The sequence below is a fragment of the Cucurbita pepo genome, chromosome LG20 (genome assembly GCF_002806865.2).
Source record: "Cucurbita pepo subsp. pepo cultivar mu-cu-16 chromosome LG20, ASM280686v2, whole genome shotgun sequence".
Lineage (NCBI taxonomy): Eukaryota > Viridiplantae > Streptophyta > Magnoliopsida > Cucurbitales > Cucurbitaceae > Cucurbita > Cucurbita pepo.
The window spans coordinates 2566203-2593503 of NC_036657.1; the positions used below are offsets into that span (position 1 = coordinate 2566203).

Here is a 27301-nt window from a genome sequence, read left to right on the forward strand (position 1 = left end):
AAAATTACCTTTAATGGTTCCATGAGCAATCACTTTTACGAAGATCAGAACCATCCATTTTCTTAGCGCCGCCCTTACCTTCATTCGAATAGAGAGAAGACAAAGGCTCTTACCGAGCATTCAAGACACGATTCGATAAAAAGCTTATGATATTATAGATTATGGTCATGCAGTTTAATAGTAGTTTACAGACTCTAGAATTATTTCTACATACAACACTTGGACATGTACGCTAGAGTTTCCTTATTCTGAGAGAATTTGGCAGAAACTCACTAAGGATTTTCCATATCGCTTGAACCAGGATGAGCATCTCCATTTAAGTCTTCCATCATCTCCTCAACTATTCTCCATCTGTTAGAAGCATAAATAAACTCAAGAACAAATAATGTATTTACAGTAAACTTCATGTTATTTGGAAAGATGAGGAAAATGTCTGAGTACCTCTCAAGAACAAACTTCCCCTCCTTGTACTTTTGGTATTTGTCATGTGTAGTTACCTATTGAAATGCATCAATATCAATTTAGCAANCTTTGTTGGCTAACCTTCCTTTTCACTTTCTTTTACTTTTGTCAACATTTGCTCACTTCAATTTCTATTTTTTCTTTTTCTTTTTCTTTTTACACCATTCATTTCGAGGGTAAAAATGTCATTTTTAGTCCCGCTATTCTAAATTCCACTACCTGTAATTTTAATTATTGAAACTTGAAAAGATCTCTAAGATATTGATAGAATCATCTTCCCAAATTGAATAAAAATGTAATCTAATCGTTACATAATTTTTAATAAATCTTAAATTTAGTCATTCAAATTTAAAAAAATTATATGGAACCATATGAAAAGAAGGCGGCAACCCTAGAAAATCAAACACCCATTACAAAAACGAGGCTAAATAAATAATTATATTTGTTTATATATATATATATTTTTTTTTACAAAAAGTCAACAAGAATTGCAATGGGCTGGTGGGTTACGTTGCCCGCCTGGTTTACTTCAATTTCTTAAATATTAATCACGTGCTCTTAATTAATTTTCGTAATTGTAGAAAATTCAACCCAAGAAAAAAGAAAAAAAAAAAAAAAACAAAGATTTTGAGACAAAATCTTGGTTCATTATTAACCTATTTTGGCCAAAATAAAACAAATTACAGAGCCTAACCAACCAACCAACCAAACCCCGTTTTCCATTACAAATTTGTTCCAGATTTTGTCTGTTTCGAATTTGGATTTTAGGGCTAAAATAAAAACCCAAAAAACCCAAAAAAACAAAAAAACAAAAAAAAAAAGAAAAAAGAAGAAAAAGAAAAGCGTCCCTCCTGGACGGCGGCTAAAAACATTGTTCACGTTAATTAAATTAATGAAGCTTCCATAAAAACCTGGGTGGTGAGGTGGGGCGAAGTTGAAAAAAGAGAATAGTTGAGGGGGGCGTGTGGAAATATGAAGAAATTAAGGGAGTGAGAAGCAGTCGCAGAAACAGAGAAAGTGCGGTGCAGAGTCGACGCAAAATAAATAAATAACTAAATATATAATAAATAAATGGCGTCATCATAAAAACTGCCACCCCCACACCACCTGCACTTTGCCACAGCCGTCATTTCAAACCGCCACGTCCTCCCTCANATCATGTATGGCAGGAAAAATACCTTTGATTTTTATTTTTTTATTTTTTATTATTTTTTTTAATAAAGAGTAAATAATAATTAAATAAATAAAGGAATTAATGAGGGTGTCGGTAGCTGAGACATCACGGCGGCTTAGCGTCGCGCCACAACTAAACAAGCCGCTCTGAACTCAATTGTTTTTTTTGGACACTTCCTTAGGCCTTATCCACTCTTTTTCTGTTCATTACATTGTCTTATATTTACCCTTTAAAACACGTTTGCTTTGAATTTTGCTAAAAAATATTAAATAAATACCAACTCCTACTTTGATTCCCAATTCAAAACGTGACCGATTTTATTTTTCTATACGGTCACTTTTTATTTTGAATAACTTCATCACACTCAGATATTATGCTCGTTTTTAATACACTAAACATATTGATTCTTATGTTTATAGTTAAAAATTTTCAATAGAACAATATAAACTCTTGACTTTGATAGGTTATTTACTTATAAACTAAGATCAACCTTCAATCAGTGGAAGTGGAACTAAAATCATTTAAAACTTGCTTATTCTATCAAGCGAAAGGGAGAGGACGGACAGAAGCTAAGCAACAACATTGAAGATTTCATTCCGCCCTAACAGATAACGTTTTAAATGAGGAGCCGGCTGCAGTCCCACTCGTCGTATACGGCGGGGTTTGCCGAGCAGCCAAGCAAACAAGAGGCGGCCCCTTTGCTTCTGTCCTTGTGTATTACTCAATACTACTGCGGCTGTGCAGGTAAATTTGAGGTACTCACAGCCTCAACCATTCATCCAGTGGCCCATCTCTGTCCCGCCAATAAGCTAATCATCGGCCTCTACAGCAAAACAACTTATGGCAGGGGGGCCCTTTCCCTTTCCAATGGCTACTTTTGGCTTCCCACTGATCTTCTAACCATACAATCAATAAGATACTATGATAAAAGCGCAAATACTTCCTTTTTTCTGCTTTTCTTGTTATGTTATCAACTTTACAGAAGACACAGCATCAAAAAGGTTCAACTAAATTTGCACCAACAAGTTTAGAACGATTGAGAACACCTTTTTAATAAACTAGAAACAAAATTACCTTTAATGGTTCCATGAGCAATCACTTTTACGAAGATCAGAACCATCCATTTTCTTAGCGCCGCCCTTACCTTCATTCGAATAGAGAGAAGACAAAGGCTCTTACCGAGCATTCAAGACACGATTCGATAAAAAGCTTATGATATTATAGATTATGGTCATGCAGTTTAATAGTAGTTTACAGACTCTAGAATTATTTCTACATACAACACTTGGACATGTACGCTAGAGTTTCCTTATTCTGAGAGAATTTGGCAGAAACTCACTAAGGATTTTCCATATCGCTTGAACCAGGATGAGCATCTCCATTTAAGTCTTCCATCATCTCCTCAACTATTCTCCATCTGTTAGAAGCATAAATAAACTCAAGAACAAATAATGTATTTACAGTAAACTTCATGTTATTTGGAAAGATGAGGAAAATGTCTGAGTACCTCTCAAGAACAAACTTCCCCTCCTTGTACTTTTGGTATTTGTCATGTGTAGTTACCTATTGAAATGCATCAATATCAATTTAGCAAACTAATACTACAATCAACAACTCAACTGAAAATCCCTTCATAAAAACACAAACCCACAAATGTTTTCAGATGCAAACCATAAATTACACCATTTTCAACTCTAATTTAATGTTATTTCAGGATTTCAGGCAGATGAAAGGTATTATCACATACGTATGCATGCATATATTGGAGAAGCTTTCTACTCATCCTGTCTGGTAACAATGAAAAATATATTTTTTTTTGTAAACTCAGTACAATAACTGCTGCTTCAATGCGAACCTGCCTATTTAGCTGCTCAAGTTGAGACAAGCCCAGCAGACAACCAGCCAACCAGCCAGGCAAACATGATTGTTGTACCTTACCTTCCGTGTGACATTTACATCTAATTGTGATGATTATATTGTGCATATAATTGTTTTCTCTCTGTTCTCTCTAGAAAGGAATATTACATGTATACTATGCATGAATTATATTGGGAAAAAAAGAACTTCGCCTTAATCAATAGCTGAAATGTTCAAAAACTCAATATTACTGTTATCGTTATCATTACCCATTTTCCATTGGGCAGGTTTTAGATAAAAGGATTATAACAATTAATAATCCACAACATAGCAGAAAAACAAGACAATGAAAATCAAAACCGAAGAAAAACGAATAGAAATAGAACAAAGCAATACAAAAAAGAGCTGAAACTGTGAAGAATTCTGGTCTATGAGAGAAATCCAGTCTTTGACGTGATAGAGAAGAGTTAGAGAGCAAATAACCCCTCACACCATCCTTCCTCTCCCAAAAGTTTCGAACTCCAGTACTCAAGCATATGCCACAACAGCTTTTCTTTTCTCAAAATTTCAGACAAAATAGGATTTTATTATGTATTGTAATAGCAAGAAGTGGCTATTACATCAATAAGAGTTGGGAGATTCAAACCCATGACCTCTTGAAGATGTTTTAAGTACTAAGCTATGCTCGTGTTGGGTCCTTCCAAGAGTTCTTTTTCCCTCTTGTTTTCGATTTATTCTAATTGGTCATCTTTCTTAAGGATAAATTGAACTCATACTATTCCAATATATTTTATCAAAGTTTCCTAATTTGAAATAGAATAGCATGTAATCATATCAACGAACCCATGTCCATTCTTTATAGATTATTTCTAATATAGTTCGTTTGATACTCGAGGGCATCAGACCAACTTCTTCTCACCTGAACTCGTTACAGTGAATTATCTTCACCAATTAATTTTGGAAGTTGAAATATGCATGAGATAGATAGTTGATAACGGTCAACGGAACGACAAACTTAAATGTACGAGTTATAAGTTGCTCCTTTAACCGTTGAGCTAAGTCGTGGCGATTCCTACATCTGAACAGTCATCAGATGGTGGAAATTAGACTACTTTGCACAGATAGCAAGAGGAGAAAACTTACATATTTCCATCCAAGAATTTGTCCGCAACAGCAACAAAAGATATCTTCCACAGTGTGCATACCAGAAAGCATCAACCTCTCCTCCTTGGGACCAGATGTTATATTCACTCTGCCAAAAGGTTAAGAGTCAATGTCGATCAGAAATGCGCAAGAAAAGGGAAGAAGGATAAGAACTGTGAGGCAATATACTGTAATTTTCGAATCGTGAGAACTGCTTAAGAAATACTAGTAAAAACCCGAACCATCAGAAGCTATTTCTATATATAATTGTTCTCAAATAAGGAAAACAGAATTTAAAGGGAAGTCAATCAATTCTCCTCCTCTTACAGAAGTCCTCATCCAATGGTTCCTAAAAAAAAATCTAGACATTTGGATTTGAAGCTGCACATAAAAATAAGATCAGGGCCACTTACACATTGCTGAAAAGATATGCCCTCCCTTGGCTGCAATTGAAAGTCTGGGACAATAGGAGAACAATAAGAATTCATCAAAATGGGCAAGTGAAAAATGAAATGGAAAAGATTCAAAAGGAAATCGATCGTAATATTGTTGGAATTTCACTTCCAACATAGCATTTAAGACTCAGTAGCGTCATTTCACATAGCGACGACGGACAAATTAACCATACCCAAAATATGCTTGATATTTCAATTAAGAATGCTTGGCTCAAAAAACAAAACAAAAATCAGGAAAATCAAATAAACCAGCAAACAACGATTGAACAAAGAACGCATAACTCTAATACAAGGAAAAACAATCCATCTTGATGCAAACCTATAATTCGAGGACTAAAACTCCCGTTTTCGGTTCAGATTGTTGAGAAATTGAATTCCAGAATTTGAACGAACAAAATTGTAGCATGTATGCGCGAAATTAGTCGATGGAAACGAAGAAAGGAGTTGAGAGAATTCGCAGAGAAAAATAAAGAGTGAGAGTACCCGAGAAAGGACGTCATCGGCAAGAGCAACATTGTTATTACAGAAGCGGCATCGGTAAGACCTGCCTTCCAATTCAACCAGAAAAACCCTACCCATTAAAAACCCTAGAAGAATCCCAAATTGAAGACCTAAGCTCTCACCAAACTCATACGCAAATATTCATCCCCCTCTCCTCCAGACAAAATCAGAATAACGAACTTGAAAACTCTGTCATGCCTGGTCGGTTTGCGAGATGCCAGTAGCCGTTTCCTTCCAGCTACGGGAACCGGTAATTACCGGTTCTTCCTTTCTTCCCCTTCCCAGTTCTAATTATGGGCTTCAGCCCACCCGATAATGGCCCCAAACTCTTTTTTTCTTTTAATCTGAATTTAATTGTATTAAATATGAGTTTAGTCCCTTGAGAAATTATTTTAATTTTTTTACTCTAAAATTAAAATTGAAATAAATGTATGAAAGAAAATTAATTAGGTTATTAAAAATGGATTTGTTAATTGAATACTGAACTATGCAAATATATTTAGGTTAGCATTAAATAATAAATATTAAAATTGTATACTAAAATGGTTTGGAATTGGTTTTATCCATAATAACTCCACAAACTTAAATAATAGTAAATAAAATAAAAAACCACAAATAAATTGCCACTTCCTTAATATAAAACTATGTTTTGTCGTCTTCCTCTGTCCTCATTACGTGTCCAGTGGACCCCGCCCCTCCCCTCCCCAACCTCCGCCTCCAAATATCGTCCCGTCCGGCGATCTGGGCTGCCTGAGATGACCTTCACATGGACGGAGAACCCAATTAATCATGTTCTTCTTTTCTTCTTTCAGTTCCCTCCGTCGCNTTTTTTTTTTTTTTTTTTTTTTTCACAAAAAGGAGTTAGATAGGCCTGATAGCTAGTACACGTGTATTAATTGACATGGAGCTACAAAAATGTTGCCATAATTCATCTTTGTCGGAAAAATTGAAGCCTACGCGGACTCCGGTGGAGGGAAATTGAGATCTAGATCTAGAATGGGTCTTGATTTGTGGTCATTTTGGTTGAGATTACTAACGGAGGATGAATCTGAGTCACTTTGAACTCCGCCGCAGGGGACTGTTTTTTGGTGGCGGCGATCGAAACTCGCGGCGGATTGATGATTATGAAGAATCTCAACCATTCCGTGGCGGAAAATGGGATGATCGAAGAGGAAAAGGTGATTGGGCGGCGGGAAAATTCCGAAGGGGAAGGGCGGCGTGGATCCGGCGGCGATAGCGTCAGGTTCGAGATTGAGGTCAAGAGTGAGGTCTGGGTTGGGGGATTCAACGGTGCTACTTCTGTTGACGATAACGGGAACGGGAAAGGGAAAAGGAAAGTTAGTCTTAGCCTTGGCGCCGCGGAATTTGCGGGCGGCGGCATCGTAAGCCATCGCCGCCTCTTCCTCTGTTTCAAATGTGCCTAGCCACACACGGATCTTCTTCGCCGGATCTCTAATCTCCGCCGCATATTTTCCCCATGGCCTCTTCCTCACTCCTCTAAAATGCACCTCTTTGTCCTTGCCGCCGGCTGCCACCGCCGCCTTAACCTTGTCTCTCGGCGCCATAGTTGATTGAAGAAAATGGTGATCCGATTGGTTCTAAGTTGATAGAGGAAATGGAAGTGGAAAGGAAGGGACTTGGGTTTATAGAAGAACATTTTGGAATTTTGGAATTTGATTCAATCAGAAATGGCAAAAGTCAAAAGCAAGGAATTTGACTTCCTGGTCCCATCCCCACCGTTTATTGTAGCATCATCCAATGGCTAGTATTCAACCATCATTTTTTTCGAAATATCAGATAAATACAAATTTACAAAGTAAATTTGTAATTTGGTTATTATTTTTAAAGAAAAGAAAGTAAGTTCGATTTTATTTTTGAGGTCTACGATTTGGTGGGCCCCAAAAAGATTGCACCGGTAAAAAACTGACGCGTGTCCTTTGTTTCCTAATTGGCCGATAATGCACATCCTGGTAACCTCACGCGACAGCACCAATTTTTATTTATTTTGTAAATGGAAACGGAAGCAGCCAAACAGCGCCGCCCCATAAAAGGGTGACATTTCCAGTTTTCCCACACCCACCAACTTTTAAGATTGGCCCACTCCACATTACGGGCCCACGTCTTCTCCCCAGACACTTGACTTTTGTTTACGCGCCAACCATCATCTTACACGCGCCTCTTGTCTTCATTTTTCTCTGTTCTTTTAATTTTTTTTAATTTTAGTTCATATCACTATTTTCGTCCATATTTTTTCAGTTTTAACTTAAATTTATTCTCAATCAAAACCCTTTAAACATAATTATTTGTTGGTATGGTTTAAGAAATATAGTTGATGAAGTGTATTGCTTATTGCCAACAGTTTCAATTCTTGCAATCCATCTAAATAAAATTTTACATTAACCTTTTTTTTTTATATAATTTTTTTAATTTAACATACAATCGATTCATTGCTTCTACCCTCTTTGATGCAGTCAGCTTAGGACTCGCCAAAAGTTGAATAGGCTGCTCGAATATGATCTAGAATGTTTGATAAATTTCTAAATTTTCACTTTGGCATCTATAAATCTTAAAATTATTATTATTATTGTAAAGATGAAGTGGTTTGATTAGAGAGATTGGAGAAATGAGAAAAGAAATAATAGGGTGCACCCATTTGCACGAGAGAAAATGGTCAAACACGTGAAAGAGGGAGTTGACGTGTGTGGCACAAAAGTCGACATCAAAACAAACCGAGTAATAGATAATGCATACGAGGAACCAACCAACCCTAAACCAATTAATGCCACGTCTGAAACTTTGAATCTTTGATTTGTTTGAAATTTATCGAATAAATTATTGATTCAATTTGTTATAGTTTTGATATTTTGGTTTGGTTGATTGCATACGGTCCAGGAAAAAAGAAAACCCCTTAATAATGGTTAAGATGGTGATATTGGTCCTTAATTAACCATATCTCAGTCGCATAATGTTATTTCGATGTCCTTCGTGTCGATAATGCCACTCATGAATGGCATTACGAGGCTTTGCTAATCCATGCTGCGAGGCTGTACCTAAGATATAAGTATGCTAGTCCTGCTGTTATGTTTTGCCTCTCCATGGCCAAGGGCCTAATTCGAACAATCATCCAGTAAATGGGTTCGAATCGACGAGCCAGAGGCTTGGTTTGAACCATTGACAATCTAAGCTATGAACCATTGACAAGCCAGAGGAGAAAGTCAATAAAATGATAAAGGTTTTGTTCCTGAGGGTCAGGTATCCAATGGTAGAAACGGCATTGGTGATTCTTCGGTGGGAATGGGAAGAATTTGAACAATTTTTTTGGAGTGCGACAGTTTTCTATGATATTTGATCGCCCACCTGTTTACAAAACCAACAAAGGGTTGCATTTCTTTCCTCCTTTTATAAATCGTATAGATCCTGTGTAATTGATGGTCGCCAGTTCTTGTAATGCAGCATTCTCAGTTTGATGTAAAATTTTACAAAGTGTTATGTAATAAATATCTCAACCTTTCACACAAGATATCAATATGTCACTAAAATGCTAATAGTCGCTACTATATTTCATAATCTTATATTGGAAAATTTATCTCCTGGCTAAGCTAAACAATGAGAAGTATACCCTCTTTTCTCAAGGATGACCCTTTACCTGGAAAATCGTGAAGAGAGGAACATCCAAGCGCCAAAAATTGGGAAGGTAACCAGAGCAGACGCCTAAAAATCCATAAAACATGATTAAATTCGAGAAGTAGGCGAAAATACAGGTAGGAAAAGTTCTAGATGAAGCATCAAGATTTTTGTTGGCTTACCAGAAAGAAAATAAATTCCCTGTTGGCAAGATATGCTGCATATTCATTTCTTTCCATTTCTTGTTTAATCAGTCTTTGTAACTGCAGATATCAATATTCGAAGTTTATAGTCATTATCACGAAGGGATATAGCTCAGATTGGCAATGCTTATTCCACTGCAATATCTACTCTGGAATGAAATGCAAATGTCAAAGATTAAGAGATGGAGGTAGCAGCACATTTCAGAAGAAGCTATATGGTGTGCAATTCGTTTTATTCCCATAAGTCTTTGCAGGAATTATTAGATTGACTTTAAGGTTTATGTAGACAAACACACACACACACACACCTCATGGTGATACTTTTTGGCTTCCTCATAGACTCTTTGGAAGTGATGGATGGCTCCTGTAACCATGGAACTCAAGGTAGACACTTTGGTGAACAGATGATGGTTTGATGTCTGAAGCGCCTTTTGAAGTTGATTGATAAAACGCGTGTTGACTAACTATACAGATGAAGCATCAATAAAGCTTACAAGTGAAATTATTTGGAAAAATATGTGAAGTGATTGAAGACATTATGAAGGTTTAGGTAACCATAATGCACGGGGTGAGCCAGAGTAATGAAAAGACAATGTTCAACCAAGGTTGTCCAACAATTACCTTCAAATAGGTGCATCTGGTTAGAGCAACTTGCCGGTGGACCTTCAAAGCTCGTATCTAGTCACACAAGCCAACAAAGTTAGTTAATACATCAGCAAAGCAGCTCAACAATAAAATTTTCAATCATTGTGCCCTCTCCAGCAAAACATACTTTTGTCATTTCAAGAGCCTGCTCGAGGTGCCGAATTTGAGTCCATTGTTCAGATACTATGCTAGACTTCTGGAAAATAAAGGAATATGTACATAAAGGAACAATTTATCAATGGATATAAGTTGGTTGAGCAGAAGATATATTAATTACATAGAGAAGAAGTGAACTCATTCTCAATCAGAGTCCAGAATATAAACAAGTGATATCCATCGCATTTCTTCAGTTATATAGACTGTGGACAATGTTGTGCTAACATGCAAAAAGGGAGGAAAACATGAAAAACTTCAAACAAATGACCAGATGTTCAAGGATTTCTCTTTACTTATTGTCTATAATTAATCATTGCGTGATAATGATAGTTAGTGTGAGATCCCACGGTTGGGGAGGGGAACAAAGCAAGGGTGTGGAAACCTCTCCCTAGCCGTGATGGGGAAACCCTAAGGAAAAACCCAAAAACCTTGAGAGAAGCCCGGAAGGAAAATCCCAAAGAGGACAGTATCTAGATGAGTACCGGTTCCATTGTGTAACTCTGAAAGACGCGTTTTAAAAACCGTGAGGCTGACGACGATATGTAACGGACCAAAGCAGACAATATCTGCTAGTAATGGGCTTGGGCTATTACAGTTAGTTAATACCATGGAGTGTATAGATGAAAAAGATAACGTACATTGTAGCACACGAACATGCAAAATAATTATAAAACACTCGTCTTAGTTTTATACATTTTCCATGGCACATATGTGAGCATGTTGCAGAACATTCAAACACAATGCCGGCTAAAAACAAAAAACCTGTTGCAATCTGGTCAGAAATTTATACCTTCTTAACTTGTGAAGTAACCTCTTCCAGTTTTTCCTCAGCTTCCTGTACCTTGGCTTTCAGAATATGAATTTCGAAGTTGTTCTTTCTCGATGAAGCCCAGAGACGTCGTACCTAATATGCCCAAGCCAACTATACGGATTAATTGAACTTTTGAAGATGCTTCAACAAAATTTACCAGATAATTGGCTCCTTGATCAGAAAATCCAAAGAAGCNCTCAAGGATGACCCTTTACCTGGAAAATCGTGAAGAGAGGAACATCCAAGCGCCAAAAATTGGGAAGGTAACCAGAGCAGACGCCTAAAAATCCATAAAACATGATTAAATTCGAGAAGTAGGCGAAAATACAGGTAGGAAAAGTTCTAGATGAAGCATCAAGATTTTTGTTGGCTTACCAGAAAGAAAATAAATTCCCTGTTGGCAAGATATGCTGCATATTCATTTCTTTCCATTTCTTGTTTAATCAGTCTTTGTAACTGCAGATATCAATATTCGAAGTTTATAGTCATTATCACGAAGGGATATAGCTCAGATTGGCAATGCTTATTCCACTGCAATATCTACTCTGGAATGAAATGCAAATGTCAAAGATTAAGAGATGGAGGTAGCAGCACATTTCAGAAGAAGCTATATGGTGTGCAATTCGTTTTATTCCCATAAGTCTTTGCAGGAATTATTAGATTGACTTTAAGGTTTATGTAGACAAACACACACACACACACACCTCATGGTGATACTTTTTGGCTTCCTCATAGACTCTTTGGAAGTGATGGATGGCTCCTGTAACCATGGAACTCAAGGTAGACACTTTGGTGAACAGATGATGGTTTGATGTCTGAAGCGCCTTTTGAAGTTGATTGATAAAACGCGTGTTGACTAACTATACAGATGAAGCATCAATAAAGCTTACAAGTGAAATTATTTGGAAAAATATGTGAAGTGATTGAAGACATTATGAAGGTTTAGGTAACCATAATGCACGGGGTGAGCCAGAGTAATGAAAAGACAATGTTCAACCAAGGTTGTCCAACAATTACCTTCAAATAGGTGCATCTGGTTAGAGCAACTTGCCGGTGGACCTTCAAAGCTCGTATCTAGTCACACAAGCCAACAAAGTTAGTTAATACATCAGCAAAGCAGCTCAACAATAAAATTTTCAATCATTGTGCCCTCTCCAGCAAAACATACTTTTGTCATTTCAAGAGCCTGCTCGAGGTGCCGAATTTGAGTCCATTGTTCAGATACTATGCTAGACTTCTGGAAAATAAAGGAATATGTACATAAAGGAACAATTTATCAATGGATATAAGTTGGTTGAGCAGAAGATATATTAATTACATAGAGAAGAAGTGAACTCATTCTCAATCAGAGTCCAGAATATAAACAAGTGATATCCATCGCATTTCTTCAGTTATATAGACTGTGGACAATGTTGTGCTAACATGCAAAAAGGGAGGAAAACATGAAAAACTTCAAACAAATGACCAGATGTTCAAGGATTTCTCTTTACTTATTGTCTATAATTAATCATTGCGTGATAATGATAGTTAGTGTGAGATCCCACGGTTGGGGAGGGGAACAAAGCAAGGGTGTGGAAACCTCTCCCTAGCCGTGATGGGGAAACCCTAAGGAAAAACCCAAAAACCTTGAGAGAAGCCCGGAAGGAAAATCCCAAAGAGGACAGTATCTAGATGAGTACCGGTTCCATTGTGTAACTCTGAAAGACGCGTTTTAAAAACCGTGAGGCTGACGACGATATGTAACGGACCAAAGCAGACAATATCTGCTAGTAATGGGCTTGGGCTATTACAGTTAGTTAATACCATGGAGTGTATAGATGAAAAAGATAACGTACATTGTAGCACACGAACATGCAAAATAATTATAAAACACTCGTCTTAGTTTTATACATTTTCCATGGCACATATGTGAGCATGTTGCAGAACATTCAAACACAATGCCGGCTAAAAACAAAAAACCTGTTGCAATCTGGTCAGAAATTTATACCTTCTTAACTTGTGAAGTAACCTCTTCCAGTTTTTCCTCAGCTTCCTGTACCTTGGCTTTCAGAATATGAATTTCGAAGTTGTTCTTTCTCGATGAAGCCCAGAGACGTCGTACCTAATATGCCCAAGCCAACTATACGGATTAATTGAACTTTTGAAGATGCTTCAACAAAATTTACCAGATAATTGGCTCCTTGATCAGAAAATCCAAAGAAGCATAAAAATTAAATACGAAAAAGCAAACGAAAACCTCATCCTCCAGAGCAGCAATCCTTTCATCATCACTTGATGTTGTCCTCTGCATATCAACTAAACTAATATCAGTCTTAATGATGATCTTCGACATTTTCTCAAAGAAATAAAGCATTTAGATGATGTCTGACTGATGTTTCTACCTATTGTCGTGCATTGAGAATTAAACGCTTAAATTGAAGATAGAATTCAATCTATAATCAGACGAACTTTTGCATTGATTTAGTAGATTCGGAGGTGTGAATGGCTAACTGCCCAACTCCAAAATCCGTAAATGAATACATCCAATACGTTCTTATGTAAGATAAATAGACGAAGAATATGAAAAATGCAATAGACGGGATGAATCTCTGTAAACGCACAAAAAGGTGAAGCAACATTGTCTGGCATTACAAAGCACGAATCAAACCTTCATATCAGATAGAGCAGACTCCAAGTATTGAATCTTATGGGACATAGCCTCGATTAGCTTTTCCTGCGCCTCGAGCTCATTTCTTTTCTCGGTCAAATTTTGCTTGCTTTCCTCCAGAACGGATTCTGCATTCAATTTTAGTAAGTACAAAAACAGCGACACCACAGCGAACTTATGTAATAAATGCGTCAGCCGGAAGTCTAGATTGACGGAAACTACAATGAGCTAAATCCTGTCAAGAATTAAAACAGTTCAATGTCATGTGAAAGGAAAACAGTAAACGGTATGCACCTAAGTGAGAGATCCTGAGCTTGCTTTCCACCAATTCGTCGATCAGCCCATGGTTACTTGATCGACCGGGCGAGGCGATTTCACAGACGGCGAAAAGAGGTAAGAATATGGCGGGAAGGAGATACAAGATCTTAAATGGGCAAATCGCCATTTTTGCAGAGCTTTCTGAGTTCACAACCCAGAAACCCGCCTGCAATTTCTGCAACGCGAGACTCCCTCACGCATGTGAATCATTTCTTCGCCGTCATCAATTTAAGATAAATTATTGTAAGAAAAAAGCTAAAAATACAATTACTATTAGTTTGTGATGAAACTGTTCATAATTTATCCTAAAGATATCCCGAGAACTTACAAAAANCACACACACACACACACCTCATGGTGATACTTTTTGGCTTCCTCATAGACTCTTTGGAAGTGATGGATGGCTCCTGTAACCATGGAACTCAAGGTAGACACTTTGGTGAACAGATGATGGTTTGATGTCTGAAGCGCCTTTTGAAGTTGATTGATAAAACGCGTGTTGACTAACTATACAGATGAAGCATCAATAAAGCTTACAAGTGAAATTATTTGGAAAAATATGTGAAGTGATTGAAGACATTATGAAGGTTTAGGTAACCATAATGCACGGGGTGAGCCAGAGTAATGAAAAGACAATGTTCAACCAAGGTTGTCCAACAATTACCTTCAAATAGGTGCATCTGGTTAGAGCAACTTGCCGGTGGACCTTCAAAGCTCGTATCTAGTCACACAAGCCAACAAAGTTAGTTAATACATCAGCAAAGCAGCTCAACAATAAAATTTTCAATCATTGTGCCCTCTCCAGCAAAACATACTTTTGTCATTTCAAGAGCCTGCTCGAGGTGCCGAATTTGAGTCCATTGTTCAGATACTATGCTAGACTTCTGGAAAATAAAGGAATATGTACATAAAGGAACAATTTATCAATGGATATAAGTTGGTTGAGCAGAAGATATATTAATTACATAGAGAAGAAGTGAACTCATTCTCAATCAGAGTCCAGAATATAAACAAGTGATATCCATCGCATTTCTTCAGTTATATAGACTGTGGACAATGTTGTGCTAACATGCAAAAAGGGAGGAAAACATGAAAAACTTCAAACAAATGACCAGATGTTCAAGGATTTCTCTTTACTTATTGTCTATAATTAATCATTGCGTGATAATGATAGTTAGTGTGAGATCCCACGGTTGGGGAGGGGAACAAAGCAAGGGTGTGGAAACCTCTCCCTAGCCGTGATGGGGAAACCCTAAGGAAAAACCCAAAAACCTTGAGAGAAGCCCGGAAGGAAAATCCCAAAGAGGACAGTATCTAGATGAGTACCGGTTCCATTGTGTAACTCTGAAAGACGCGTTTTAAAAACCGTGAGGCTGACGACGATATGTAACGGACCAAAGCAGACAATATCTGCTAGTAATGGGCTTGGGCTATTACAGTTAGTTAATACCATGGAGTGTATAGATGAAAAAGATAACGTACATTGTAGCACACGAACATGCAAAATAATTATAAAACACTCGTCTTAGTTTTATACATTTTCCATGGCACATATGTGAGCATGTTGCAGAACATTCAAACACAATGCCGGCTAAAAACAAAAAACCTGTTGCAATCTGGTCAGAAATTTATACCTTCTTAACTTGTGAAGTAACCTCTTCCAGTTTTTCCTCAGCTTCCTGTACCTTGGCTTTCAGAATATGAATTTCGAAGTTGTTCTTTCTCGATGAAGCCCAGAGACGTCGTACCTAATATGCCCAAGCCAACTATACGGATTAATTGAACTTTTGAAGATGCTTCAACAAAATTTACCAGATAATTGGCTCCTTGATCAGAAAATCCAAAGAAGCATAAAAATTAAATACGAAAAAGCAAACGAAAACCTCATCCTCCAGAGCAGCAATCCTTTCATCATCACTTGATGTTGTCCTCTGCATATCAACTAAACTAATATCAGTCTTAATGATGATCTTCGACATTTTCTCAAAGAAATAAAGCATTTAGATGATGTCTGACTGATGTTTCTACCTATTGTCGTGCATTGAGAATTAAACGCTTAAATTGAAGATAGAATTCAATCTATAATCAGACGAACTTTTGCATTGATTTAGTAGATTCGGAGGTGTGAATGGCTAACTGCCCAACTCCAAAATCCGTAAATGAATACATCCAATACGTTCTTATGTAAGATAAATAGACGAAGAATATGAAAAATGCAATAGACGGGATGAATCTCTGTAAACGCACAAAAAGGTGAAGCAACATTGTCTGGCATTACAAAGCACGAATCAAACCTTCATATCAGATAGAGCAGACTCCAAGTATTGAATCTTATGGGACATAGCCTCGATTAGCTTTTCCTGCGCCTCGAGCTCATTTCTTTTCTCGGTCAAATTTTGCTTGCTTTCCTCCAGAACGGATTCTGCATTCAATTTTAGTAAGTACAAAAACAGCGACACCACAGCGAACTTATGTAATAAATGCGTCAGCCGGAAGTCTAGATTGACGGAAACTACAATGAGCTAAATCCTGTCAAGAATTAAAACAGTTCAATGTCATGTGAAAGGAAAACAGTAAACGGTATGCACCTAAGTGAGAGATCCTGAGCTTGCTTTCCACCAATTCGTCGATCAGCCCATGGTTACTTGATCGACCGGGCGAGGCGATTTCACAGACGGCGAAAAGAGGTAAGAATATGGCGGGAAGGAGATACAAGATCTTAAATGGGCAAATCGCCATTTTTGCAGAGCTTTCTGAGTTCACAACCCAGAAACCCGCCTGCAATTTCTGCAACGCGAGACTCCCTCACGCATGTGAATCATTTCTTCGCCGTCATCAATTTAAGATAAATTATTGTAAGAAAAAAGCTAAAAATACAATTACTATTAGTTTGTGATGAAACTGTTCATAATTTATCCTAAAGATATCCCGAGAACTTACAAAAATATCATTACCATCTTCAACCTAATTTCTTTTCTTTTTTTTTACTATTAATACATAGATGAAGATAATTCATTACACCACATTCATCTATACTGAACAATTTCTTAAATATCAATCTTTTTTTTGTTTCTCTTTTCTATTCATTCAATCTTTTTCCACTCTTTTCAAGTATCATACTCTCATTTATGAGCATTTTCAAAAAAAAAATCATTTATGAGCATTACACCATTTTTGAGCTTGATTTTCTTTATTAAAAAATCAAATAATTATAAAATGGATCCTAAATGGAACAAGTTAGAAAATGAACTCCGTGTTTCTAAGATTGAGAAGTGAGAGAAACAATCTCTCCCTCTGGAGTTAGATTCTGAGGTCACATTATTGGGGCAGATGGAAAGCATGAGACTCAATAACATCGTAATGGGTTCTTCTCTGTGCAGTGCACAGAAAGTTGGGTCGATGCGCTTCTCCATGATGGTAACTTTCCTTGCTTCTTTCAGAAGGTGATCTGATCATAAAGGGCATCTACAAGGCTCAATTCCCCATGTCTGCTCTGCATAATCTTGGATGGTCCTGTCACTGCTGAACCTACCCGAACCAGCAGTGCTGAGGATGCTCATCTGTGTCCATTTCTTTTGATCAACAAATGCTTTATCTGCCGCTGCCTGGGGTAGAATGCAATTGATCATTATATCATTGTAAAACAAATTACGAGGAAAAGCCTATTGAACACCAAAGGAATACCTGTGCCTCTAAATAGCTTTCGAAATCGGCACCAAGGAGATAGTAATCGTCGCTGCCCTCGACAGTGTCGCATAATGATTGGAAGTAGTCTTGGAAGCCGAAGTAACCATCTCGAACCATTCTTAAAAGCAAAGCATTACAGAAAACATAAAAAAAGGATTCTAAAAATTGAGGACGGTAAGCTCATTGTGCATTCCCCAGTGGATCATAACAGTTGAGAGAGATTGTATGTATACCTCACAACACGAGCAAATTGTAGAGGCACCTTAATTGTCGTTCCTTTTTCACGCAATGTTGCAACTTCATGCACCTTTGCTCCAAATAAAAACTGAACCAAATAAATTGGAACTATCGTAAATCCTTATTTCCTGACATAAACTTAGTGCACTCAAGGTTTCTGACATCTGAAAAGCCAAAACTTTTATAAAAGATAGTTTCTATTTCCAGATGCGATGGTGTGTGGGAATGGCAGTCAGCCTTCATAAAATTCTTGGAGATGACTCGTATGGGTAAGATTGACTTAATCATGCAAAAAGAGAAAGATCAAACATCCCAATAGCAGATGGAAAAAACAAGGTGCTACTGTACTTATCAAGATTCTAGACCAGTTTTGAGAGGCATATCAGTTCCATTTCTCTCTAACGCTAAGACAACTTAGAGACGTGATAGAAGATTTTGATAACCTAACAACACGGAGATAATGTGAGACTGTAATTTGCATTTGGGAAATAATTGCTATGAAAAAAGATGGTATGAAATGATTATACAACTACTTCAACAGAGGCATTAACTTCCAGTTATTTAAACATTTTCCTAGCTTGATTCATTGACTGCAAGAACCAACAATTTCCTAAAAGCAGGATGATTGGGTGAGAAACTTTTCAATATAGATAAAGTTTAATTAAGAACCTCTAGTTAAGCTATAAACTATGAGAAAGATAACTCACCATATTGTCTTCCCCTATTTCTTCAATTATTTCAACCGTAGATCCATCTGCTGTAGCTAATAATAAACAGCCATTCATAAGAAACTTCATGCAACCAGTGCCTGATGCCTCATGTCCAGCAGTACTACATAAAAATTTATTGCATCTTATGCACCAAAGAAGATGAAGAAGAAATTAAAGCTTCGTGGAGGTTTTTGTATATACTTCAGTTATGAAAGAGATGGGACTTTTTCGGTGACAAACTCAGGATAGAAATTCCTTTGAATTTAATTTGAGCCACATTATCAGTTTTTTCATGTACGCATTCTTTAAATTATTAAAACTTAAAATCGTTAAGTTCATTGATACAGTCGCACGACTAACTATTTCATTATTTTTGTACAGAAGTAATGTATTCCTGCATTTCTTATTGTAGATCATTGGAAGAATACTTGCAACGGGGTGCCTTCGTTTTCACCCCAGTATGGTTTTTCTAGTTTGTGATTATTATGTGACCAAAGTTCTCCTGTTTCTCTTCATAAAAGTTCCGTTTTCTATCAAAATAAAATCAACCAACCTTATGTGCTGCGAAAGATCGGCACCAGGTATTATCATTTCAGCAACGGATACATTGTAATCAGGAATAAAGACCTGCATTATTTCAAAAGTCGTAGAGGTGAAAGTCAGTTGAAGCGTAGGAGGTATTTGTAAAGACACATAACTATTGGTCGTTTACAAGATAGAGGATTGAGCTAGCAGAAGAAACATAACTATTGCACATCTACAAGATAGAGGATTGAGCTAGCAGAAGACTTGAGATATGTGACTGACGTTATTAATCTTTTAGAAGATCATAGAAAAGCCTCTTACCAGTTTTAGAAGATCCCCTATGTCACTGTCGTTATTGATCTTTTCTGCTACAGCATGACAAAGTTTGATGATCTTCTTTGCCATTTCATAACCAGGAGCAGCCTTTCCTCCAATTATGCAGATGCGAGGTACTACTTTCTTCCGGTCATCCTTTGACATATTCTGCAATAAGCAAATAAGTGGTGACCAATGTATAAGTTCCATAACAGTGAAAATAAAATAAGGAGACCGAAGGCATGGAATTTATGAGATTGCTGAAGATAAGTCCTTAAAACTGACATGGCATTCCGTCTTCTCCAATAAAAAAAGAAGGTAAACTATCACAGTTCCAATCTACCTTTATGCAGTCATATCTATGGATGATGCCTATTATATTCAGCAGCTGTCTTTTGTACTCATGTATCCTTTTTATCTGCACATCGAACATTGCATCTAAACTGACCTGCATTAGTCAAGAGTCGAGGTATTACCACAATAATACAGCAACACGTGATAAAGAAGATAAATACAAGCAAGTAGAGATTAGAGATAAAATATGGAATATCTGCCCACCTTGAGGCCACTTGTTGCTTCAATGTATTCAGCAAGCCTCATTTTATTTATCTTCCGCACCTAAAAGTTCACGCTACAAGAATGAGACCCAACATCCATAACAGGTAGTCAATCCAACTTCGAGAGAATGAGGGTAATAAATTACCATTTGCCATTCTTGATGCAGGGAAATATCAGCGGCATATTCACGCAAGCCCATTAGAAGGTCAATATCACGTATCCAAGACTCTGTCCCAAGCCATTTTGAGATGAGAGCACATAAACTAGGATTGCTTACCACAATCCAGCGACGCTGAGGAAATCAGTCATCGAACAGATTAGTCAAGCACTTTCATGGAATCCAATTTGAAATCTTCTCAGCAAACAAAAAACAAGAAAGAGAGAAACAAGGATTTTTCCAAATACACGTGGAATATATGAACTTATGGTGGTGAACAAATAACCAAACAAGCATATCTATGACCTTAATAATCAAGATGACATCAAAGGAGCATTATATTTCTTAGGACGTAAGTAAAATTATGACTCAAAACCAATCTTCATGACCAGGGAAAATATGGAAGATCCCAAAACTATTGGAATACGTGGCATACACAGCCAATAGTTTTATTTGATATAGTTAATAAATAGTTTTGCTCATATTTAATTCGCTAAAGAAAAGTGAAATAGGTGCATTCATCATGTTTGCCAGACCCCCAATCATACTGAACAATAAAGAAAGAAATGATCAGACACATCCCAACATATTTGCCAGATCACTACAATCTACCTGGGTTACTCCATTTGTTTTGCACTGAAATTTTTCTGGCCACATCTCATAGAAGTCCTGCAAAGATGTTCAGATGTCAACTCTATAGCCTTACAGCCGAGCATCAAGTCTCTTAAAAGCTGATGAAGTTTGCAATACCTTAAATACCCTTGTTTGTAATAATTCCGAATGTAATCTGGATACGCCATTCACAGTATGGGAACAAAAAATTGACAGGTTTGCCATACGAATACTCTGTAATATGAAAATTAATAACTTTGCAACATTCTTCAATAACACGATCCAAACAATCAGAAAAAATATGTGAAAACCGACAATGAAAACTTCATCACAATAGAGAACTGTGATGGGTTTAGCAGTACCTTCACAGCACCTTCCTCCACAATTGACATCCGGGACAGCCTATTGTAGTCTAAACCAATCCTTCTCTTCAACTCCTCCATGAAATACGAGTTTATGTCATATATAATCTAACAAGAACAACGCCCCGTAAGCTTGTGAAAATTTATCTAGCTTAAATTAAGTATAAGAGATATTATAAGAAGAAAGTGGTTGAAAAAAATTAAGACAACACTAGGAATACAAAGGACAAGAAGCCTTGCTGACTCTCAAACATTAAACTTTATCATTCAAATGAACCAGAACAAAGGAAAACAAAATTTGTGATAAAACAAACAACGATGATCAGAACATACTTGTAAATGCCGTGGGAGAAGACTTTCAAGCAGATCAACAGGGATCTTCTCCAGCGCTTCAGCTAATACTGTGTGAGTTGTGAATGAAAAGATTTTGCATGTTATGTCAAATGCTTTATTCCAGCCAAGACGTTCTTCATCAACAAGTATTCGCATGACCTCAGGTATTGCAAGAGCCGGATGAGTATCGTTCAGTTGCAGAGCAACCTAATACATAGAAGTAGGCACAGTTTATGGAAATGTAAAGCTGGCTACTAATTCTGTGTTTGCTAGAAAATGACAAACGTAAAGTGGGCACAACACTTAAAAGAAAATATAATGAACCACACTTTCATTGAGAAAAAAAGAAAAGAATAGAAGGGTATCTAATAAAATCAAGTTCAGAAAAGAAAGGAGACCTGCTATAGGAAGGGACTCTAGTTAACCAAAACGAGACAAAGTATGATTGCAAAAAGAATTTGACATTGATGCCCAAAGTAAAACATGACCTTAGCAAATGACCCTATCCAGCTCCACCCTCTAAAGATTCAATTGCTCCTCTCTCCCACAGCCCCTACACTACGGTGCACACAACAGCTTGCCATAAGAAACGACCCCTCTCCCAAAATGGTAGATGGAGGACAAACTCTTCGATCATCAGACTCTAATCGTTATGTCGGGAAAAACTAAAAACCAAAAACCTGAGAATTCCAATTTCAGGGAGGGTGCTTGGTCAAGTAAGGAGTCAGTTAAAAATACAAAAAGACAAGTCTATTAAAGAAATTAAGAGGAGAACATATGCTGGGAGGCTAGAGGGAAGAGATATGGCAGTATCCAATAACAACCTAAGAGGAATAATTCAAAAAGTGGAGAGTAATACGCTTCTTGAACAATTGGAGGCAGGTCTCAACCAATTTAAATACAAAATTAATTGTACTCCACCTCCAATTTTAACATACACATAGTAGACTGGTTCATTAAATTCCAAGAATGTATATCTGTTACTAGTACCAGGAGAAATCCCATTCAATTGCATATTGGGCTCCGTGTACCAGTTAATTAAAATCACATATCTTCTCAAACAAGATAGAAAATAATTAAAAATGAAAAATAATTTATTTAATTCAAAACAAGCATGTTAATCCCTTCGGTTTTATAATTTGTCTTTCAAAGAAATGGAAGGAAATCTCAACAGCTAAAGTAACTACTGGAATTATAACCTTGTCAGGAAACTGATTTAAGTCCTTATGACCATCTTTAAACCTGCGAATGATGTCTTGTAAGGATGCCGAGACAAAGAAATATTGTTGCTTCAGTCTCAGTTCCTTCCCCTGAAAGACAAAAGCTGATAGAGTGAACATATAAACAATGGAGGAGCACTAGAGCATGTAACGAATTAAATTACAAGAAAAAACTAATTGCAAGCACTAATAATGTCAAGAAAAAAAAAATGCACATCTAATAGCATCAATGTCTTGGTTCTCTCTATAATTGAGTAGTATAACAATAGTATAAAAAAGATATGATAAACGTAAATCAAAATCAAACCAACCTGATGAGAACGGTCATCTGGGTACAAAATACTGCTAATTGTTTCTGCCCTTTGCCTAGTTACCACAGCATCAATATAATCCCCAGTATTATATGCTTCCTGGAAATTACATTGTTCTGCAGCATTAGGCCATTTTTTTAACAGAGATGAATAAAAGATTCCAAAACAGCTGCCCAATGGAGTATAATAAACTGTTATATCTTCATTATTGGGAAAGAGCTCATATTTTTATGATGCAATGAAGAATATATGCAGCTAAACAATGTGAAAGCTGAGTTTTTCATACGTATGATACTAGATATACATTGGAATTATTTCAATAGGATATTGGTGTTAAGTAATTACCATATCATGCTGATTACTTGGTTTGGCGGCCCAAAGGCGGAGAGTAATGGTATTCCTTGTCCCGTAACCAGGTATAGGATTGTCATAGGCTACTGCTTCAACCTAAAATAATTGAGACAGACAACTCAGCTGATATAGTTTTGAGAGTCCTTCAACTTAGGGTAGGGTGTAGTTTTGAAAAGTCTACGATTAGTTGTCTCAAGAAGAAACTAGGAAAAGGCATTAAATAAACAACACAGAACTCCTGAAATAGGAATGACGTTTCTTACCATTTCACCAGGGATCCAAACTTTGTACTTCTCACCATTCGAAATGTCCTCTTCAACAGTACCATAGAACTAAACCAGCATCACGTACAGTAAGTTGGAAATTTTATGCAAATTTCAGACATACAAAAAGAGGAAAGCTTCAAAAATATGGGACATGTGACATTCGCAAACCTTGACGGGATATGTTACATGAACTCTCTCTATCTCCCAAGGATTCCCGAAGTTCAACCAATAATCAGGCTGTTCGTGCTGAAAGCCATCTAGTATGACTTGACGAAACAATCCATATTGGTATCGTAGTCCATAGCTAGAAATAGAAACAACATTGTTTCAGTATCACACATTCACACACATAGAAACCATAATAGCTGAATTTACTTCATCATACTACATAGAGGACAAGGAGTTCAAAAGCTTTCTAAAGAATATTGAAGATCGAGTGCAATTACAAATTCATACTCTTATATACTCAACTGCAGTTGATACTGTACTATGGGTATGAAGATAATTATAATTACTCATATACATGAAATTCTAGAATTTTATCTCAAGGTGTAATACCCCCAAGCTGGAAAGTCCATAGTTGCCAAAGAATCCATTTGACATGCAGAAAGTCGAGCAAGGCCACCATTGCCAAGGGCAGCATCTCCTTCCTGGAAACATTGGTTACAGTTAGCATAAGAAAGCGAAGTAGGGTACGATAAAATGTGGTAAACAAGAAACAACATATGATATTTAAACCAGGAAAAAGCCTGGAAATTCTTAAATCCATGGGTGAAAGAGAAGAGGCCAACAGCAACCTCATCCCTATTCCCTGCTAAAAACACAACTTGGAAGATTGAGGTTGACAATGATGAGCCAGTAAGTCTTCACGATCTCTAGTATAACTCCAAACTTAACTCAGCAAAATCTGAGAATGTTTAACACTGTAATAGCTTAACCAGACATACGCTGGTCATTCTAGTACTAGTCCATTAACATATGCGAGTAAAATTAATTTTGTTTTGTTTGTCATTATCATTTCATTTTGAAAAAAAGGACGGGAAAAATAAAAAAATTAAAAAAAAGTTGAAGGGGAAATGAAAATAAACATAAAGTCTCTTCAGTACCATAATTTATATATAGTATAATATAGATGAAGAAAATGACTAGAAATCTACTGAGTTAAACCATTCATGAAAGCTAAGATTGCAGAGATTAAGACAACTACCAAGTATGCACTAACCTGTTCTGCCAGAACTTCAATCTCAAAACCAAGCTGGCTCAGAGCATCAGCACATTGGTCACGGATACCAAGGTTGATAATACTATTTGACAAAGAACGGCCTGGTTTCAAATAAAGCTTTATATTGGCATTAATAGTCAAGAACCAAAGAGTAAGGACTAAAAACATGAGGGCAATTCAAGAATATAGAACGTTCTCTAAAATACAATTATAGAAAATAACTGATAGCAGGGGAAGGACAAGAAGAGACGATGGAAATGTGAGAAAATCAACAACAATGATCCTCAAGAGCATATAACCAGATTGAGTAACGATTAGATAGCAAACTAAAAGTCCAAAGCACTAGTTCAGTTTAAATGTAACCAAGAGTAAGATCAAAGCGTTATCTAACAACATCAGCTGACAGATAACACCATCATACTAAAGGACTTAAAAAGAGAACTCAGAGAGAAGTTAGCAAACACTACATTCCATTTCAAAAAAAACATCACAATTTGACGTCTCTTAGAAGTCCTTAAAAGAAGACCTTATGGCTGAAACCATGGTTAGTTTTAATGAAAACCTTTTTGTCACATTACCAGATTCTGATAGAGAAAACGACACTGGAATTGTAAAAGGAAACTGTTAACTCAGAAAAGTGCATAAATACCCATAAGATACTCAAGTGAGAGAAAGTATACGCGCTTTGGATCTTTCCTCTTGAAGTGTATCTGAGTATCATGCCATCGTTCAATCAATCGATCTCTTATGCAATGAGACAAAGCCTACAAACACCACTTTCAAAATTAATTATCAAATAACGATGAAAAGAAGAGTCAATTCAAGTACAAATAATTGAAAGAATTTGCCAAAACTATTACAACATTACTCATGATTTTGATGCTTTTCTTACAACAATACCCTGTTAATTATTCAAGGAAAAGGTCGCAACACAAGATCCATGGAGTCAAATTTACATGCCAATATTTTCATTGATATTTTAACAAATTAGAGGGTTTGAAATCAATACTAGAATAAATATGTTTTTTTTAATACGTCATAAGAATATGACATATGGAGAAATATATTAGAACTGTCGATGATACATAATTTTCTTGCGCATTCTTGTATTGAACTTACTAAATTAAATCTTTTTTGAATGTGTGATATCTGTAGTTTTATTTTTATGTTTTCAGAACTTCGTTGCCTTTGAAATTTCATTTGTTTCTATAAAGGGAGGTTCGATATGTATGTCAGACTAGACCTTGACATGTTGAAGGAAATAAAATCGATCACACATCAACTCAGAAACATGGTAGAGAAAATTGTGGGTCAAGCCTGAGTAATTGTACAATCTTTTCCTAAGATTGTTCAACTAGCACCTTGTCATTCTATACAATGGCAGCCATGAGCAGATTCAATGATACATCCAAAATATTTTTCCGAACTCCAATTTGCTTATCAACTCGTGGGTCAAAGCTTACAGCTTATCGTTTCTCCAAGAGAATGTCAAATCTGTGAAGTTTCACATGATTACATGTCTAAACAACAGGAATCTATTTGTTCCAGAAGTAGGCGCATTCTACTCCGGTTCAAGAAAATCGCTATATCTTGTACCCATTCTTGAATTGAGTACTCGAAAATCTTTTTGTTTGGAATTTAAAATAAGCTAAACGGAATTACCTGGTAGGCTTCAAAATCATCAAAACTAAAGCGAGACCGGGCAACTGTGTACTCAACGTGATCGAGAATATCCTTTTGAAGGCTAACTGGATCATTTTTCAAGAACCCGTCCATCAACTCAAACATTCTTTCCGCCTTCGCTGTCCGATCCAGTGAGGAAGACAACAACCCAGGCTTTCTCACCACAATGCCACGAGTGGCAGGTCCGGTGGAGATCGTCAAGTCATCGCCACCGATTGCGTCCATCAGTGCCTTCTTGATCCTATCAATGCTCTCCAGATTTTCAATCTTATTGCCATGCGAATCGCTTACAAAGAACGTCTTGGTAAAATAGTCACCCTCGAACTCCACAGTAGCCTTGTCAATGCGCAAGCCGAGGACCTTGAAAACCCTGGTGATCACCTGAAGGAGACCGATTCGATTGCGGGCCCGAATCACGAATGAGGTGGACTCATCCTCCTCAGAGTTGTCAACTGATATTGTTGGCACTGCGAAAACAGTCTCACTAGTGGGATTAGTTCCATTAGAGGCCTGACATATGAAGAAACGCGAAGATAAATTCTTGGCGCGAACTGAAAACGGGGGAAAGAGAATGGTGGGGGACGAGAGGGAAAGGCTTGATCGAACCGGAGCTCCGATAATCGGTAACGACAATGCAGACATTTCAGAAATTGAAGCTCGGTTGCCGGATCGAAATGGCTGAATCAGTGAATTCTGGAGATAATATAATGATTCACAGCATAATTAACTTTAAAAAAAAAATGTTCGTACTAAAAA

General features: G+C 36.9%; 5 protein-coding genes and 1 long non-coding RNA gene across 7 annotated transcripts; all 6 read right to left on the minus strand.

The window, feature by feature from the left end:
* Positions 1 to 131: 131 nt before the first annotated feature.
* LOC111782549 lies at positions 132 to 526 on the minus strand. Its single transcript, XR_002813142.1, has 2 exons — positions 442 to 526; positions 132 to 351 (listed from the first exon to the last, which is right to left on the minus strand). It is a non-coding gene; the product is annotated as an uncharacterized LOC111782549 (long non-coding RNA).
* A 2307-nt stretch (positions 527 to 2833) lies between these two features.
* LOC111782547 (protein yippee-like At5g53940) lies at positions 2834 to 5873 on the minus strand. Its single transcript, XM_023663313.1, has 5 exons — positions 5575 to 5873; positions 5050 to 5093; positions 4637 to 4745; positions 3144 to 3199; positions 2834 to 3053 (listed from the first exon to the last, which is right to left on the minus strand). The coding sequence occupies exons 1-5, from the start codon at positions 5668 to 5670 to the stop codon at positions 2975 to 2977; spliced, it is 384 nt and encodes a 127-aa protein (XP_023519081.1). The 5' UTR covers positions 5671 to 5873; the 3' UTR covers positions 2834 to 2974.
* Positions 5874 to 6430: 557 nt separating this feature from the next.
* On the minus strand, positions 6431 to 7226 carry LOC111783401 (ethylene-responsive transcription factor 8-like). Its single transcript, XM_023664327.1, has one exon. It carries the CDS (start codon positions 7155 to 7157, stop codon positions 6546 to 6548), a length of 612 nt encoding a protein of 203 aa, XP_023520095.1. The 5' UTR covers positions 7158 to 7226; the 3' UTR covers positions 6431 to 6545.
* Positions 7227 to 9031: 1805 nt separating this feature from the next.
* Positions 9032 to 16899, minus strand: LOC111783633. 2 transcript variants are annotated; one of them, XM_023664552.1, is made up of 10 exons: positions 16585 to 16899; positions 16291 to 16418; positions 15880 to 15927; positions 15631 to 15744; positions 14812 to 14880; positions 14661 to 14717; positions 14348 to 14503; positions 11407 to 11487; positions 11234 to 11311; positions 9032 to 9225 (listed from the first exon to the last, which is right to left on the minus strand). In XM_023664552.1, exons 1-9 carry the CDS (start codon positions 16733 to 16735, stop codon positions 11243 to 11245), a joined length of 873 nt encoding a protein of 290 aa, XP_023520320.1. In that variant the 5' UTR covers positions 16736 to 16899; the 3' UTR covers positions 9032 to 9225; positions 11234 to 11242. The 2 variants fall into 2 exon arrangements, with proteins under 2 accessions (XP_023520320.1, XP_023520319.1); XM_023664551.1 differs by lacking the exons at positions 14348 to 14503; positions 14661 to 14717; positions 14812 to 14880; ... (2 more) ...; positions 16291 to 16418; positions 16585 to 16899 and adding exons at positions 11736 to 11891; positions 12049 to 12105; positions 12200 to 12268; ... (2 more) ...; positions 13679 to 13806; positions 13973 to 14276 and having other exon boundaries at positions 9032 to 9231; positions 11240 to 11311.
* LOC111783635 lies at positions 9055 to 11200 on the minus strand. The gene is made up of 6 exons (XM_023664553.1): positions 11011 to 11200; positions 10192 to 10260; positions 10041 to 10097; positions 9728 to 9883; positions 9399 to 9479; positions 9055 to 9303 (listed from the first exon to the last, which is right to left on the minus strand). Exons 2-6 carry the CDS (start codon positions 10198 to 10200, stop codon positions 9235 to 9237), a joined length of 372 nt encoding a protein of 123 aa, XP_023520321.1. The 5' UTR covers positions 10201 to 10260; positions 11011 to 11200; the 3' UTR covers positions 9055 to 9234.
* A 268-nt stretch (positions 16900 to 17167) lies between the features above and the next one.
* Positions 17168 to 27253, minus strand: LOC111783080 (glycogen phosphorylase 1-like). The gene is made up of 22 exons (XM_023663960.1): positions 26525 to 27253; positions 25512 to 25626; positions 24863 to 24963; positions 24199 to 24290; positions 23809 to 23944; positions 23638 to 23706; positions 23369 to 23470; positions 23024 to 23122; positions 22692 to 22802; positions 21493 to 21699; positions 21160 to 21267; positions 20936 to 21031; positions 20798 to 20854; positions 20174 to 20320; positions 20029 to 20088; positions 19814 to 19918; positions 19477 to 19638; positions 19184 to 19257; positions 18628 to 18751; positions 17917 to 18008; positions 17681 to 17801; positions 17168 to 17601 (listed from the first exon to the last, which is right to left on the minus strand). The coding sequence occupies exons 1-22, from the start codon at positions 27185 to 27187 to the stop codon at positions 17449 to 17451; spliced, it is 2994 nt and encodes a 997-aa protein (XP_023519728.1). The 5' UTR covers positions 27188 to 27253; the 3' UTR covers positions 17168 to 17448.
* Between the last annotated feature and the right edge of the window lie 48 nt (positions 27254 to 27301).